At 40.8% G+C, this 16,563-nt stretch overlaps 1 protein-coding gene and 1 long non-coding RNA gene across 4 annotated transcripts in view; both read left to right on the top strand.

Annotated features, from left to right (window-relative positions):
* MBD5 (methyl-CpG binding domain protein 5) overlaps window positions 1-6,558 on the top strand; it is a 454,579-nt gene extending 448,021 nt beyond the window's left edge. For 2 of the 3 annotated variants that reach the window (XM_081580531.1, XM_081580530.1), the window contains 2 exons: window positions 329-404; window positions 5,416-6,558. In XM_081580531.1, the coding sequence (XP_081436657.1) occupies window positions 329-404; window positions 5,416-5,487 (148 nt within the window). In that variant the 3' untranslated portion in view covers window positions 5,488-6,558. The remainder of the gene's footprint in view (window positions 1-328; window positions 405-5,415) is intronic. The other variant, XR_014079644.1, reaches the window with a different exon arrangement.
* Window positions 6,559-8,681: 2,123 nt separating this feature from the next.
* Window positions 8,682-15,967, top strand: LOC145542200 (uncharacterized). The gene is made up of 4 exons (XR_014079649.1): window positions 8,682-10,034; window positions 11,053-11,082; window positions 11,803-11,896; window positions 15,750-15,967. It is a non-coding gene; the product is annotated as an uncharacterized LOC145542200 (long non-coding RNA).
* Window positions 15,968-16,563: the final 596 nt, after the last annotated feature.

Raw genomic sequence — 16,563 nt, 5'->3', positions numbered from 1 at the left:
TAAGAACACAAGCTCGTCTGTAGAAATAGAGACCTGTTGCCAAGCTTCCTTGCAAAATCATCAGACAGTCGAAGAAACATGTGGAAGGGGAAAGAATCCACTTTCCCTAATCATCTGTTCATTTTTTTCTTTCTGTAGTTATGTGACCTTATCATTGGTGTTTAGTCATGAGAATCCCATAGTGTTTTGTCATCGGAATTTTCCAAATGTGAATATAAATTGACTTTCTCTCATGGAATTGGTACTTCTGTTTTCTGATTAGGGAATTAAATTGAGATTATTGTTTCTTTAATTTTTTAATCTGCTGTGTTGTTTTCATTAATTCCAGAAGTGGAAAGCTAAATAACCATTTAGAAGCTGCTATTCATGAGGCCATGAGTGAACTGGACAAAATGTCTGGGACTGTAAGTTAATTTATTTTTCCATTATACTGTGTTTCTTTGAAAATAAATTGTATTATACTTTTTGGTAAAGTCTCTTAAATATTGTCAGGCAATTCACATAGCAATACTAAATTACTGGGCTCAAAAAAGACTGATATCAGAAAAAAATTAAAAATAACTTAAGAAAAAATAACCTAGTGGTATTAACTATGTATTTTTTCTGAGGTAAGTAACTTTTTTCCTCACATAAAATACGTTTAAAATGTACGCAGCAAAACATTGAAGTTAAAATCATAGCTTTTGCATTTGACTCTGAGAATAGCAGTGATTATTAGTATTGCCTAAGTATTCAATAATATAAATTTCACTCTACCATAGAACAAAAAGGGAAATTGAACATAGGGTCAAGATCAAGAGTATACAGTCATCTCATTTCCTTTCTGCTATTACCTAAAAAAAATTAAATATTTGGCCACAAATCCTGTTGTTAAATTATTGATATTTAACACTATAACCTCTGGGTTTTTTTTTTTTTGGATTTTTTTTTTTTTAATAAATTTATTTATTTTAGTTGGGGGCTAATTACTTTACAATATTGTAATAGTTTTTGCCATACATTGACATGAATCAGCCATGGGTTTACATGTGTTCCCCTTCCTGGACCCCCCACCCATAACCTCTGGTTTTAAAGTGTCTATTTTTTCTTTACATTTTTATTGAATGTTGCATGTAATAGTGTTGAATGTGAGTTTAATCATCATTCTCTAATTTACATATTGGCTAACATAAACAAACACTCAAACTATAATTTTGATAATCTCTAAAAAATGTGAATTATCAAAAGCTACTCAGCAATGAAAGGGTTATTTCTTTTACTTTCAGTTGATATTGTGTTAACAAGGTTATCTGAATCCTAACAAGCCATCCAGTGGCTACTGAATGACAGAAATAAGTTTTTACACATTCATAGTGTATTGGGATTGGTACAGGATTTTGTGATCCGAACCATCATTTCAAAGATGGGTAAATTGAGCCCCTGAGATGTTTAATTTCCTGATAGAATTACAGGAAAAGTCTGGATCAGAGATTATAAACTCAAACACCTTCTGTGTGTGTGCATTAGTCACTCAGTCGTGTCCTACTCTTTGCAACCCCATGGACTATAACCCACCAGGCTCCTCTGTCCTTGGAATTCTCCAGGCAAGGTACTGGAGTAGATTGCCATTCCCTTCTCCAGGGGATCTTCCTGACTCAGGGATCAAACCCAGGTCTCCTGCATTGCAGGCAGATTCTTTACTGTCTGAGCCACCAGGAAAGCCCCCTGAAACACCTTCTAGGGCTGGGCAAATAGTATCATTAAGTACAAGGGATCAGGTTTGAGTGAAACAGTGATTTTAGTGAATTAAGAAATGCCAACCAAGATGCCCTGGTCAAGGTAGGCTGCATACCAACTCTCGTCTTAGAGGCTTAATGCTTTAAAAAGGCTGTTCCTCACTTGGGTCTCATTCTGGTTGAGGAAGTCTTGCTTCACACAGTCATTCAGGGGCTCAGGTTCTTTCTATATCTAGTGTCCCCCATTCCCTAGGGCCTCAGAGTGCTCCACCACATCCTTAGCATCCAGCCCAGCAGTGGGAGAGAAGACCATGTACCCAGAGGACGGCAGGATAAGGTTTCATGGGCCAGACCGGGAAGTTCATCTGTTCCATTGACTTTCCACTGGTTTGACCCAGTCATGTGGCCTTCTTAATTCAAGTGAAAGAAAGTGAAAGTGAAGTCGCTCAATCGTGTCCGACTCTTTGCGACCCTGTGAACTGGAGCTCAATAAAGGACAGAAATGGTATGGACCTAACAGAAGCAGAAGATATTAAGAAAAGGTTGCAAGAATACACAGAAGAACTGTTCAAAAAAGATCTTCATGACCCAGATAATCATGATGGTGTGATCACTCACCTAGAGCCAGACATCCTGGAATGTGAAGTCAAGCGGACCTTAGACAGCATCACTATGAACAAAGCTAGTGGAGGTGATGGAATTCCAGCTGAGCTATTTCAAATCCTGAAAGATGATGCTGTGAAAGTGATGCACTCAATATGCTAGCAAATTTGGAAAACTCAGCAGTGGCCACAGGACTGGAAAAGGTCAGTTTTCAGTCCAATCCCAAAGAAAGGCAATGCCAAAGAATGTTCAAACTACCACACAATTGTACTCATCTCACACGCTAGTAAAGTAATGCTCAAAATTCTCCAAGCCAGGCTTCAGCAATACATGAAACGTGAACTTCCAGATGTTCAGGCTGGTTTTAGAAAAGGCAGAGGAACCAGAGATCAAATTACCAACATTCGATGGATTATCAGAAAAGCAAGAGAGTTCCAGAAAAACATCTATTTCTGCTTTATTGACTATGCGAAAGTCTTTGACTGTGTGGATCACTATAAACTGTGGAAAATTCTTGAAGAGATGGGAATACCAGACCACCTGACCTGCCTCTTGAGAAACCTGTATGCAAGTCAGGAAGCAACAGTTAGAACTGGACATGGAACAACAGACTGGTTCCAAATAGGAAAAGGAGTACGTCAAGGCTGTATATTGTCACCCTGCTTATTTAACTTCTATGCAGAGTACATCATGAGAAACCCTGGGCTGGAAGAAGCACAAGCTGGAATCAAGATTGCCAAGAGAAATATCAATAACCTCAGATATGCAGACGACACCACCCTTATGGCAGAAAGTGAAGAGGAACTAAAGAGCCTCTTGATGAAAGTGAAAGAGGAGAGAGAAAAAGTTGGCTTAAAGCTCAACGTTCAGAAAACTAAGATCATGGCATCCGGTCCCATCACTTCATGGGAAATAGATGGGGAAACAGTGGAAACAGTGTCAGACTTTATTTTTTATTTATCACCGACTCGATGGACATGAGTTTGGGTAAACTCCAGGAGTTGGTAATGGACTGGGAGGCCTGGCGTGCTGCGGTTCATGGGCTCGCAAAGAGTCAGACACGACTGAGCGACTGAACTGAACTGAACTGAACTGAACTGTAGCCTGCCAGGCTCCTCTGTCCATGGGATTCTCCAGGCAAGAATACTGGAATGGGTTGCCATTTCCTTCTCCAGGGGATCTTCCCAACCCAGGGATCGAACACGGGTCTCCCGCTTTGCAGGCAGACGCTTTACCCTCTGAGCCACCAGGGAAGCCCCTTCTTAATTCAGGGGACTGGTAAAAGTGTTGTACACCATGCCTGCTCAGGAAGAAGAGAAATGTGTTTGGCAGGCATCTCGCTAATCTCTCTCTCAAGATCTTTGGCCTTTGTGGCCAGCAAGCATTCAGGAGTGATGGGGGCCGTGGCAACCTGGGGGTGTGTTCTCTCTAGAAGGAGCTTCTGCTTCCGTGCTGCAGCAAGCTCGAGCCATGTGGGGAACTGTGCCAGTGTTGCAAGATCTTCCCATTTTTTCATGAGACATTGCAAGTGTGAAAGTAAAATTTCTCATTCTTTAGTGTTACCAGCTATTTTTAACATATTAAAACACCATAGGGCTAAACACAATCCCTTACTAGGCTGCATTTGGTCCACAGGTTACTAATTTGCAGCTTTGAATAAAGGCTTCTTTCCTCAATTTAAAAAAGGTTTCAATGGACTCTTTATCAGAGACTAGTGGAGTTAAAGAAAGTATATGGAGCATTTAGGAGGATGAGGCAGTGTGAGAAACTCATTGGTGTTATTTTTTAAATGTAATACTTTAAAAAGTTTTCTGGGGATTTCCCTGCTGGTCCGGTGGTTAAGACTTTGCCTTCCAGTGGAGGGGGGTGTGGGTTTGATCCTTTGTCAGGAAGTGAAGATCCCACATGCATCACAGCCAAAGAATGAAAACATAAAATAAAAGCAATATTGTAACAAATTCAATAAATACTTTAAAAATGGTCCACATTAAAAAAAATCTTTAAAAAATAGTTTTCTGTATTTGATTCTGAATAGCAATGGTCTTTGCTGTTACATTATCTTTACAACATGCAGTTGAGCCAACTTGTAGTGGATCTTCAGAGCTGACTGTGCCCATCTCTTCCTAAGCCTGAGTTCTGTGATATCACATTGGTAGCTTGAAATTGGCCATGGTAAAAACATTTATACCACAGAGATTGGCATACACTACAATGGGCTTATGTTGCTCCACGGGGAGCTGGTTATTAAGCATGTACTATACCACTGCCTTGGGCGCATCCTGCCTCTCCTGGATCTTGACCTTGACCCCTCCTACCGGTACCACAACAGCCACAATACAATGTGGGACACCTGACCACCTCCCTAGCACCTGTCCTCTGCCCCTAAAACCAGACCTGCTGTCTGATACCTGGGAATCAAGTTCTGCTATTTATCCACCTCTGTTCAATCTGATACAGAGCCTTAAATGCTGCTAGCTTCCCTGTTAGTATATAAAGATCAGTTGTATGCATTGCTCTTCCCAGACTACACAAGCTTAGATTTGCCAACAGATGGTAGTGGTATTCTGTTTTCCATCCTTATTCTTCTCATAAGTAAACCTCCTTGGGCTGAGCTGTGTGCATGTTCTTATCATCTTTGACCCTTCTTAGTAGTTATAAAATAAGTACAGTGATGAAATAAAGAAGAAAATGTTTAGTATATATTTATCCACTTTTCCAGAACCCTAGTGAAGTTAGTAATCCAGAGATCTCTGATGGGAAAGATCTTATTTTCATCTTCAATGGACAGCAGGGGTAGCAACTGCACATCCCCTCTCCCGCTTTGATTTTTTTTCCAGTTCCTCCTCTGTATTCCACTGGTTGGGAGATCCACAGAGTGTTGCTCTGCTTGTCAGTTTCCAAGATTTCTTATCCTCTGTAGTGACTGTAGGCACATTGACATCTGAGTGTTGTAAAAGTGTTAAATGCCTCAAGATAGCCGTGATTGAAAATGAAAGCCAGAGTCTGCTGCCTACCCTGTTTCTTTGTCGGAAATCCTATGGTGTTTGTGATATCAATCTCTGTTGTTGTTGTTTTTTCCCTACCTCTTTATTTCCAGGTTCACCAAATCCCACAGGGAGACAGACAGATGAGACCCCCCAAACCCAAGAGGAGGAAGATCTCCAGATAACAGGGACTACTCCACCAATGCACAGTGTTTATTAAAGGAATGTGCACAGATATGTCTGTAGATAAGTATTGATATAGCCACTGTTATATCAATATTTATTCTATGGCAGATAGTTACCACCACCACAGGGTGCTAAAAGAAACGGTGATACAATATTTTTTTGATCAGGAAGGATAAAGAATGCTGGAAAACCAATCAGAATCCCTGAATGATGAGAGTGGTAAATGGTCAAGAGATTACTGAGAAACTCTTTTTCTATAATACTAAAATTGTGATTATAAGAAATAGTCCAGATGTTTCTGAAGAATTTTCAATGTTGTATATAGAAAATGCAGAATTTCATGGTGACATCAGAAATGTAAATATTGTACAATATTGTCATGTACAAGCGTACCTAATGCACACTTTATCTTTTATTGTACAAAGAAATAGTGTACAAAATTCTTTGGTTTCTATGGAGTACACCTACCAGAGACTACAAGTGTAAAGTGATAAATAAAAATACAACCTAAATGCTTTTCTATGATAATGTAAAAGATGCTGTTTTTGTATTTAACAGCAGAGAAAAGGCATGATGATGTATTACCTGAATTATGACATACACTGCACACCATCGAATGTCCATTTATATTGTCTGTTTGGAATGAACCTTGCCTGGAAGCACTGGACTTGATTTTGGGTGTCTAGGAAATTGAAACCTTGCAGATTTCTAAAGGGACGAGGGCTCACAGATCTAAATTAAGAATTCAGAAACTGCAACCATTTGTTGCATATTTTTTTTACCTAAGTTTTAAAGTAGAATAGGTTTTATAAAAAAATCTTAGATGGGATATTTTACTCAGTCATTTCTGTAGTTAACATTTGATAGCCACCTGTTGAACTAGAAAACTTATGCTGCACCACCATTGATGCTCAGAGTTGAGGCTTTTTGCAAACAGTACCTGACAAGATAAAACTTTCTGTTTCCATACCTGGAGGCAAACCCCCACTTTGAAACCTTTATCGGAGGTAAGGTTGATTATAATTCAGTTTTTCTGTAGTAGCAAAAATAAATGCAAATCATCAAACCAAGTTTCATATCCATTCATCCGCATTACTTATACCAGAAGTTAAGGTGGCTTACAAAATTATTAGCAATGGTAATTTTTTATCAGTATTATGTAACATATCAGATTTATTTTATTTAAAGAATTATTTATACCATTAACAGATTCTTATATATATTAATGTGGCTGAAATGTGCAGGTTGAATCTATTAACCAAATTATTTATATTATATTAAGTAAGTAAAAAAATGTGAAACAAATGTAGAGAGAAAATACTACATTGCAAGTATACAAAACCTAAAACTGTGAGCCATTGTAAAGTACAAGGTTATTAATAAGAAATGTAGCACAACATAATTTTCCGTCTTTTTTTCACATTTTCTTCTGCTTCTTTTTTTTTTTGTGGTGGTGGTGTGACCCTATCTCCCAGGCAATGGAGCCAAGTTTCAGGCCCCCTGCCTGAAATTAATTGGATTGGATTCAACTGATGGATTGTCAAAGGAAGGGATTCCTTTTCCTTTTGTTCTGGTGTAGAACCACCAGCCCCACCTCCAAACCCTTAACTCCCTGGAGAGGACTGCCTCTTCCCCCAGCTTGGGGCTCATTCAACTGCCTAATGCTTCAGCCACTGGGAGACAGTGGCCAACTCTGAACCCCTGATGTCCACCACCTCCCTCTCCTCTTCTCTCATCCACCCCTGCAACTCCTCCATCCCATGATGTAGCAGAGTTCCAGTCACTCAGGAAAAAGGAGACCAAGGTCATTCCTCCATATGATTTCTCGGGGCCACAGCACAGAGCACCCTGCGGGGCGCACTTTTGATATCAACAGCTCTTAGTTCTTCACCAGGTCTCCTGTGTCTCTCTGTCCTTTCCATTTCCACCCTCACTCCTACCTCCCAAGCCTGACAGAATGCAACTGGCTACACTGGGCTTCACGACCCGGAGGCAGGAACCCTTCCTTCTAGGGGTAGGTTGAGTTGTCTTTGATGTAATAGTGGGATTGCCTGCCTGGTCTTTCCCACAGTCCCCTGAAGTCATCTTCTGTGTACTTTAGTTGACATATTTTTGTTATAAGTTGATGTGTTTGGTATGTTTAAACCATTAATGTCCCTTTTTTTTGCACCAACCTGCTTTTTTCTTGTTTTGTCTACACAGGTGTTTTTATTTACAGATTCACAGCATATGTGTGTGTGTGTGTATTGGGTATGTCTACGTAAATGTGGATGTTCGTGTGTGTTGACGTGGAAATTTTTTTAGCCTTTAGTTTTTTCTCTTCAGACTAAGTTTGTGTCTACCAAGCCTTCTTTTGGGTATTTTTGAGCTAATTAGGTTTGTGCTTTCCCCCACCCATGTATACTTTACATCAATAGACCATGTAAAGTATGTCTGTGCCCATGATTTCACTGGTTGCTTACCGCTGGTTGTGAGTTCTAGGTATTGTTTCAGTCCACATGGTTTTTTTTTTTCTCTCTCTTCTATAGTTCTATGCTTTCATGTAACCAGTTAATGTAAATATTGTTAGCATTACAAGTCATGCAGTTGTAACATTTCTTTTTAAATGTTGCACCTACTTTACAATTAAAAAATTGGTCACTCATACTTGAATTTTGCCCATAGAGCCATTCTTTCTCTTTGTATTAAAGCCTATTCATTTTTTAAAAATGAAGGCTAGCCCTCTACATTATTACATTTTTTAATTCCCTTTAGAATAAAATTTTTTCAACAAATCAGAGAATGAAAACAGAATGAAAAATTTTTGCTCATTTAAAAAACATATAGCCCCTCTTGGAAAAGGAAATCTAATTATATTTTGTGCCTTTTAACAGTCTTAGGATGCACAAGAAGAATAAACTATACCTTTAAGTGGTTTTTAAGATTATTTCAAATGAGTGAAATCTAACTGAGCAGTTCTTATTTAATTTGTCTTGTTTGTAGTATTAAAAGCAGTCAGGGTTTCTGTTTATTTAAAGGAACATTTTTGGTTTGTACTTTTCAGTCCTATTGTGCATGTAAATTCTTTGAGAAGAATATTCATCCCTTGTGATATCATGGGCCACTTTTAGTCTTTTATTTGAACCCCAACTTTGAGTTATTTGCTGTGTCTGTTTTTTAAGTAAACACAAGCTTCTTTTTTGAACGTAACACTGCAGAACTTTGAGATGAGTGGGGAGTGGTTTTTCTGCTTTCTGTAAGGTTTATGGAGATTCTCAGCTGACTTATCCCACGAGATGATTCTTTTTCGTTTCAGACCATGATAACATATTGTAGTTAACTTTGGAAATCTTCCATTCAGTTTGCAAAGTTCCCTTGTAAATCACAAGTGGTTTTGCATTGAGATTTTTAAATCTAAGATGCTTAACATGCTAATGACATTACTCTTTCTGAAAAGAAAGCCAAGATTTTAGACCTTACCAAAACTCTGATATCTTGTTTACTTTGCCCATTTTTGCCCAAATGGTGTAATGCGAGACCCAAAACTTCTCATTGTCATATATGAGTGGTGCATTACTTGACTCATTTGGGGACCATGAACAAATACTATCAACCAACCAGAACTGTAATGTTGAATTATCGTTTATCTTTTTCTTTCATTCATTATATCACATTTGCATTAGCCAAAGAGATAAGAATATTAGTAATTCATATGTGTAAACAACCCAGAAGTGAATATTAAACCAGTGAGCCAAAAAGCAATAAACAACTCAAGCATGGGAAAACCTGCTGACAGTGGGGAGTCTGATGTAGAAAAAATATAAAAAGCATTATCTTCAAATATGAAAGATTAATTTGTATCTACTGTAAATATGTATTATCAGCCTTATCTGCTTTTATACACACTGTGTGTGTACCTCAGTGACCTTTTATAAGCCGGAAAAGTGGTTGATTTAATAATTTGTTATGTAAATACAAAGTTGTCTATAAATTGGAAAATTTGGTGCCAGATGGCTTCACAATATACAAATGTGTTTTGTAACATCATGCCTTTATGGATTAAGTATAAATATACTGGACTATCTGTGCAGAAGAGTAGCAATTTACATTTCACCTGCATATCAGATGGATATTTTTGTCCAAATGGTTATCCTATTAGAAAAAGAAAATGACCAGAACATTTTCAGTATGAAAAACAAATATGGTTTTGAATTCACCAAAAGTCCTTTTCACACGCAAGAGTCTGTTCAATTGCACACTAAATGCCTTGTTTTATGAGATTTCCATAGGAGATTCATTGATTCAGGATTGGGATCTACCTAGGAAACCTCCCCAAACTGAATAACTCTACTTTAGAGACAAGCTGGACATCTTAATCTCTAAATCACAGGCAGGGGAAGATCCACAGCTCTCTTACTGCTTTTTAACTTATTCTTTCCTGCTTTGTTTCCATACTTCATGAAGAGCCCCACATAGACAAAGAGGGCCTAGTTCTTGTGCGCCAAGGTGTCTACAGAGTGTCACTTCGACTCGGGGTTCCTCGGCACCAGCACTGGTGACATTGTGGGTGAGCTTATTCTTTGTCGTGGGGGCCCTTGTGCATCCTAGGATGTTTAGCAGCCTCCCGTACCTCTCCCCACCAGATGCTAGGAGTGTCCCTTCCAAATTGTGACAAACAATGATGACGCCAGCCCTTGCCAAATATCTCTGGGGGTAGGAATGGGGGTGAGAGACAGAGTGAGATTTGAAAACCACAGCATTGATGGAATCAGTTATGGAACATATGTCTGTGTAAAATATGGGCATGTTTTGCATGCTATAATCAACAGGAAACTGATTCCAGGATCAAAATCCAAAACAAAACCCATGCCAAAGAAGTGCTTCTCAGTCCATGGTTAAAGGAAGTGAGTGTATTAGCTTCAGTTTTATTTTGAACTTGTTTGATTCTTTTGATTATCAGATTGACCCAGGATAATCCGTTTTGAGAACTCCCAGGTAGGGCTTAGAATTACCTAAATAGTGTGGTTCAGAGTTTGAAGGAAGAGTGATGGCCCACTTTGGTGGAAGGCTTCCTGGTGACAGCATAGCTGTCTCCTCTGAGTCAAAATGATGACTATGGCTAAGGGGATGTGTATGAATATATGTATATGAAGTGAAGTGTTATCCTCTCAGTCATGCCCAACTCTTTGCAACCCCATGGACTGCAGCCTGCCAGGCTCCTCTGTTCATGGGATTTTCCAGGCAGGGATGATGGAGTGGTTTGCCATTTCCTTCTCCAGGGGATCTTTCCCAACCAGGCATTGAACTCAGGTCTTCTGCACTGCAGGCAGATTCTTTACCAACTGAGCTACCAGGGAAGCCCATGTACATAAGGATCTAGTTTAAACCCTCTCTACAGCAGGCTGATTCAGGTATTAGTAGTTTTTGTGTGATCCTCTTTGAAGTTCTGACAGAAGCATTTCGATAGATCTTGGAGATGTCACTGATACATTTATTCATTCAGTAAATATTTGTTGAGTCCCACTCTATGCCACACCCAATATGCAGCAATATGAATAAGACAGACCCATTTTCTGCCCTCACAGAGCTGCCTAAGGAGGAGATCACTTAAACATGTAAGTATGAAAAAGGCCTGGGATAGGGAAGTGCATTGCAGGCCCCTCACCTAGCTTAATGGGAATGGAGGCTTGAAGGAGGGTCAGGGAAAGGTGAATCGGAATTAGGGAGAGGAGAAGTGTGTGTTCTGGGGGAGGGTAAAGGAGAGCTTGTTATGGGCAGAGAGAAGGGCTAGTGTGAAACTTGGAGGTTAGAGGAAGCAGGAGAGAAGACCAGCTAAAGAGTGGAATGTGAGGGAAAATGAGAGAGGTTAAGCAAAGAACAGGATGCGGGGCAAGGGGTTTGGGCAGGTCAGACTGCACTATCAGGAATTCTCTGGTGAGCCAGTGGTTGGGATTCCTTGCTCTCATTGCCAAAGCCCTGGGTTCAATTCCTAGTCAGGGAACTAAATCCCACAAGCTGCAAAATCCCACAAGCCACACTGCGTGGCCAGTAATTAATTTTTTAAAAAAAGACCTCACTGTCGCATGACAGTAATGGGGACAATTGCAGGGTTTAAGGACATGCATGACATGACTAGGTTGGTGGTTCGGAAAGATTATTCTGACTGCAGGGTGAAGAACAGGAATATGGAAGGGGACAACAGCATTTTTTATTTTGAGATATAGGGGATTATAATATTATATTAGTTACAGTAGTACCATGTAGTGATTAGTGATTCAAGACTTTCATGGAGTATATCCATTTAAAGTTGTTATAAAATATTGGCTATATTCCAGGTGCAGCATTTTTTAAAAGCAAAATTTCTAAAAGATCGGGGCCCACCATAATTCTTCATATTACATTTGTTGAACAAGTTCCATCCCAGTCGAGGTATGTATATAACTATATTTGTGTAAATTCACTTTAATAGTCATGAAGAAATGCCACTCAGCACACTTACAGTTACTTCTAACAACATGATTCTCAGTGTCTTCACACAAATTAGTTCTCTGTTAGAAGAGCAATGATGTTTCTACTAGGATGATCAGAGGTTGGGAAAGTTTGAAGTCCCAAAGCATTTTGTTAGATTGTTAGAAAGCAAGGCCTGCTTCTCAGAATGCACAGGTAAATGTACATCAGGTCTAGGTCCTTGGCATGATGCCTCATCCTGCACATCTCACTGGAAAACAGGAAGCTGCAGAGGAGCGTGCAGCGAGTTGTCGGAGGTACCAGGTGAGCACAAGGGGTTATGAAAACACAGGAAAGCAGGACCGCAGGGAGTCAGGCCCAGAACAAGGCCATCTGGCTACAAGGACCTCTGCCTCACAGCAGGGGAGACCACAGTGGCCTTTCATCATCCATGCCAGTCCATGATTATGTACATGCCCTTCAAAGTATCCCCAGCCACAATTAGTCACCTCCTACATTCAATGATCATTGAACTTGAGAGCTTTTTAAAGCTAATCATCTGTTTAAAGAAAAAAGGCAGAAGCAATGCAATAACAGGCATCTAATCCTATGATCCAGATGCGAACAAATAGCCCTTCTCTCTGCACAGTGTCCTGTGCACAAGAAATGGTGCCTCAGTGGGCAGGCAGCCCATTATAAAGTTTCCAAACTGGTCCTTGGCGAGGGTTCGTCTGCATTCATATCTAGGCTGTGCCACTAACTAGTTGTTTGACTTTGGGAAAGTTACTTTATCTGTGCTTAGCTTCCTTGTCTAAAAAAGAAGGATAATAACAGTATTTCCCTCATGGGTTTGATGAGGGATACAATGAGATAATGCAGGTAAACTCTCAAATGTCTGTCACACAGTAGGCATCTGTGTGTGCATGCTTAGTCACTCAGTCGTGTCCAACTCTCTGCAGCCCCGTGGACTGTGTAACCCACCAGGCTCCTCTGTCCATGGGATTCTCCAGGGAAGAATCCTGGAGTGTGTTACCATTCCCTTCTCCAGGAAGTTTATTTTTAAGCTGTAGTTTAAAAGGTTTAGATTAGAAAAGGGAACTTGCTGTCAGGGAAAGGGGTTGTCCAACCTGAGGAGGAGTTGTGTGTAGAGTTGCTGTCTCCCCAGGAAGCCTTTAAAGGTAAAGTGATTTCCCTGTCCAGGGCAAACTGTGACACGGAGGCCTTTTCTGGTGCTTCCTGTCCAACCCAATTTCTGAATCTGCTCCCTGAGGTGTTTCTTAGATGAATTCTTTTGCCTGTAATGCCACATTCAGAAGTGGACCAGCAAAATGATGTCCCAAGAAACTAGTCTGGAAGATAATATCTCCAAGTGCACTGGCTGTAATAACCAGAACAGAAACAGAACTTCCAACCTTCAACCTCAGAGTGAAGTTAGAACCAGCTCTTTAAATAAGTAGCTCAAGATGTGAAAAGTTTGAACAATTTACAGTCAGTCAGGTCAGGGAATGCAGAGTTTTACTACAAGTGTGTGTGTTTAATCACTCAGTTGTGTCTGACTCTTTGCAACCCTGTGGACTGTACCCTACCAGGCTCCTCTGTCCCTGAGGATTCTCCAGGCAAGAATACTGGAGTGGGTTGCTCCAGGGGAAAGTGTATTTGACTTTGGGTGGGATGGCAGGGGCGAGCCTGAAATTTGGTGTTAGGACAAATCCCTGAAAAGATTCTGGGGCCAAACTCCTAGGGTGTGAGTCCAGTCATTCAGTGGCTGTGTGATCTCAGGCAAATTACCTCTAAGTGCTTTAGTGTCATCATCTGAACGTGGGGATAATAGAATCGGAACTTTGAGAGTTAAACAGATTAATCTACATGAAGCACTTAGCAGAATATAGACTTGGAGTCAATGCTATGCAAGTCAAGCTACTGTATTGTTATTACTGTTAGTAGTAGAAATGGAGCCTCACTCAGTTCCTTCATCCGTAGATGGGAATGAGAAAGTCTTCACTTATCTTGAAGAAAGAACCAGTCTTCTGTGGGATAGTCACTTAAGAGGGTCCTGCTGTTCACATTGAAGCATTTATTTCTCTTCCCTGACTTCAACACAGGTGCTCCTGAGAGGGGTAAACCTTTGAACCAAGCAAGTGTCAGGAAGTTCCCAAATGATTTGAGAATGTAGAGGGTGGGAAAAAAATGTTCATAACTGTACTGGGCTGAACTGTTCTCAGACATGCATGAAAATGAAAACAGAAAATAGATTGAGGCATGCTTTTAAAAGAGGAGAGGAAGGCTTCCCTGGTGGTCCAGTGGTTAAGAATCCACCTTGCAGTGCAAGGAACACTGGTTCGATCCCTGGTCCAGGAAGATCCCACATGCTGCAGGACAACTAAGTCCAAGTGCCACACTATTGAGCCTGCACTCTGGAGCCCACGGGCCACAAATATTGAAGCCCATGCACCACAACCACTGAAGCCTGTGTGCCATGGAGCCCATGCTACGCAACAAAAGAAGCCACCACACAAGAAGCCTGCTGTGCACTGCAACTAGAGAGTAGCCCCTACTCCCTGCAAGTAGAGAAAGCCCTCTCGTAGCAGTGAAGACCAGTGCAGCTAAAAATAAATAAATATTCAAAGAGGAAAGAACTAATAATCTGGTAGTCTTTTTTAGTGCTATTAAGGATTACTATTTGTTTCTTAACTGGAAATTCATGTCTGAATACTGTACCTAGCCTTTTTTTGTACATAGACAAAAAAGGCTAGGTACACTATTGAAGTATGTGAAAAACACTTTTGAGACTGCGAAACCTGAAGCACATCTTGCTAAAACAGGGGACAGAGCTTGTCAAACACTGATGAAGGAAGGGAATAGGCTCAACTGAACACTCAGTTGTCAGGGGTAGCTTCAACTTCAGCTCCCTGGGCCACCAAAGAAACTGCTTATGGAGAAAAGGGCCAAGATGACTCATCGCCCAAGGCTTTGGTCCGTAGACTGAGATGGAATCCTCCCAGAACATAGCTATGCCTGCCAAGTTAATCTTTAAAAGCTTTCATGGTCAGGGAAGATATCCTTAGGAAGTCTAATGAGGTCTGTCACAAGCTCTGTCCCCCTTTTCCAATCAAATAGGGATTACCTGCATTGGTGGTTTCCTTCCAATTTCAACATGAGCATGTAGGGTCATGTGATTTCAGGAGCCTGTGATTGCAGCCTGAGTCTCACTGTTCTGGTTTATTTGGTACAGAATGGGGAGCAAAAAATTCACAGGAGCCGGGAAAGAAAGTGTGCGAGGATGGGTGTGGAGTAATACGCCAGCTCTTCCTGGACAGTCCAAGCCACCATCTGAGGGAGAGATGGCAAACTGAAGAGAGACTCTTCCCTCACCCCCACCTTTCTCTTGGCTTTCCAGCTCCTCCCAAATGTCCAAGGTGATGATGAAGCCGGTAAGGCATCCTGGGAGGAGGAGAAAGTGTGTGCCCTGCGTTTCTGTGCTTCGTAAGGCAATCGGGTCAGCCAAGAGATCAGGCCGTGTAGCCATGGCCATTGTGAGGAGCTCACAGCTTTCAGAGCAGAGAACATAATTTTAAAAAAGAGACGTTGTTTCTGCCTCAAAGAATTCCTTTCCTAGTTCTAAAGCAGCAGTTTTCAAACTTTATTATCAGAAATTCCTATCAGTAAAATAAAAATAAAATTGAGGACATACTATATATAAATATACACATTTGTGTGTATTATGTATACTACTGAATTAATGTGTGTTATGAAACACCCAAAATAAAAATTAGGAAAGACTGAGATGAACCAAACAGAAATAGAAATCTTAACTTTTCCCTCTTTCTTACCCCAGTGGATTATCTTGCCCCATGCTTGGGGTGTGTGCACTCAACTTTGGAGATGACTCTTAAGTGGTGAAATGCTCGGAGGTCATAGCATGTTGCTCCAGTAGCAAAGGCAGCGATGGAACAGACCGTCAACAGGAGCTCCTTGAGGAAGGACCTGGTTTTCCTTATTCAACTTTCTGTGCTCAATTCTAATTAAATGGTAGGTAAAGGAAAAAAAAGAAATGAAGGAAGCATTCCTTAAAGTCTGATAACTGATGTGGAATCTGTGTTTTATATTAGGTTATGTGAAGTGAATAACATTGTCTTTCTATAAGTTTGAGTGTTAGTCGCTCATTCATTTCTGACTCTTTGTGACCCCAGGGACTATAGCCTGCCAGGTTCCTCTGTCCAGGGGATTCTCCAGGCGAGAATCCTGGAGTGGGTTGCCGTTCCCTTCTCCAGGGGATCTTCCCGACCCAGGGATTGAACCTGAGTCTCCTGCATTGCAGGCAGATTCTTTACTATCTGAGGCACCAAGTGTCTATCAAATATACCTCTTTGCATGTAAGACAGGGTCACCTGCTCAGGAGAATTGCTGACCCAGTGTGCAAAGGCCAGACCATAGGCCCAGCACTGCTGACACCACCTCTGGTAGAAGTGAGAGGGCAGGCCAATACCATGGTAGGCCTGACCACTCACACAGCAGATCAGGCGCCCTGAGTGTGCACATGCATGTATATTCTATGCACTCCCAGCCCCAGGAAAGTCCTGGACCTTTCTCACACCCAAGATCTATGGTTCTAGGCTGCTCATTCTTAAGGTCATAGTATTGTACAAAAG

The sequence above is a fragment of the Giraffa tippelskirchi genome, chromosome 3 (assembly GCF_054371585.1).
Source record: "Giraffa tippelskirchi isolate mGirTip1 chromosome 3, T2T-mGirTip1v1.2.pri, whole genome shotgun sequence".
NCBI lineage: Eukaryota > Metazoa > Chordata > Mammalia > Artiodactyla > Giraffidae > Giraffa > Giraffa tippelskirchi.
Note: the sequence above shows the minus strand (reverse complement) of the source record. Positions and strands in the feature narration are given on the sequence as shown.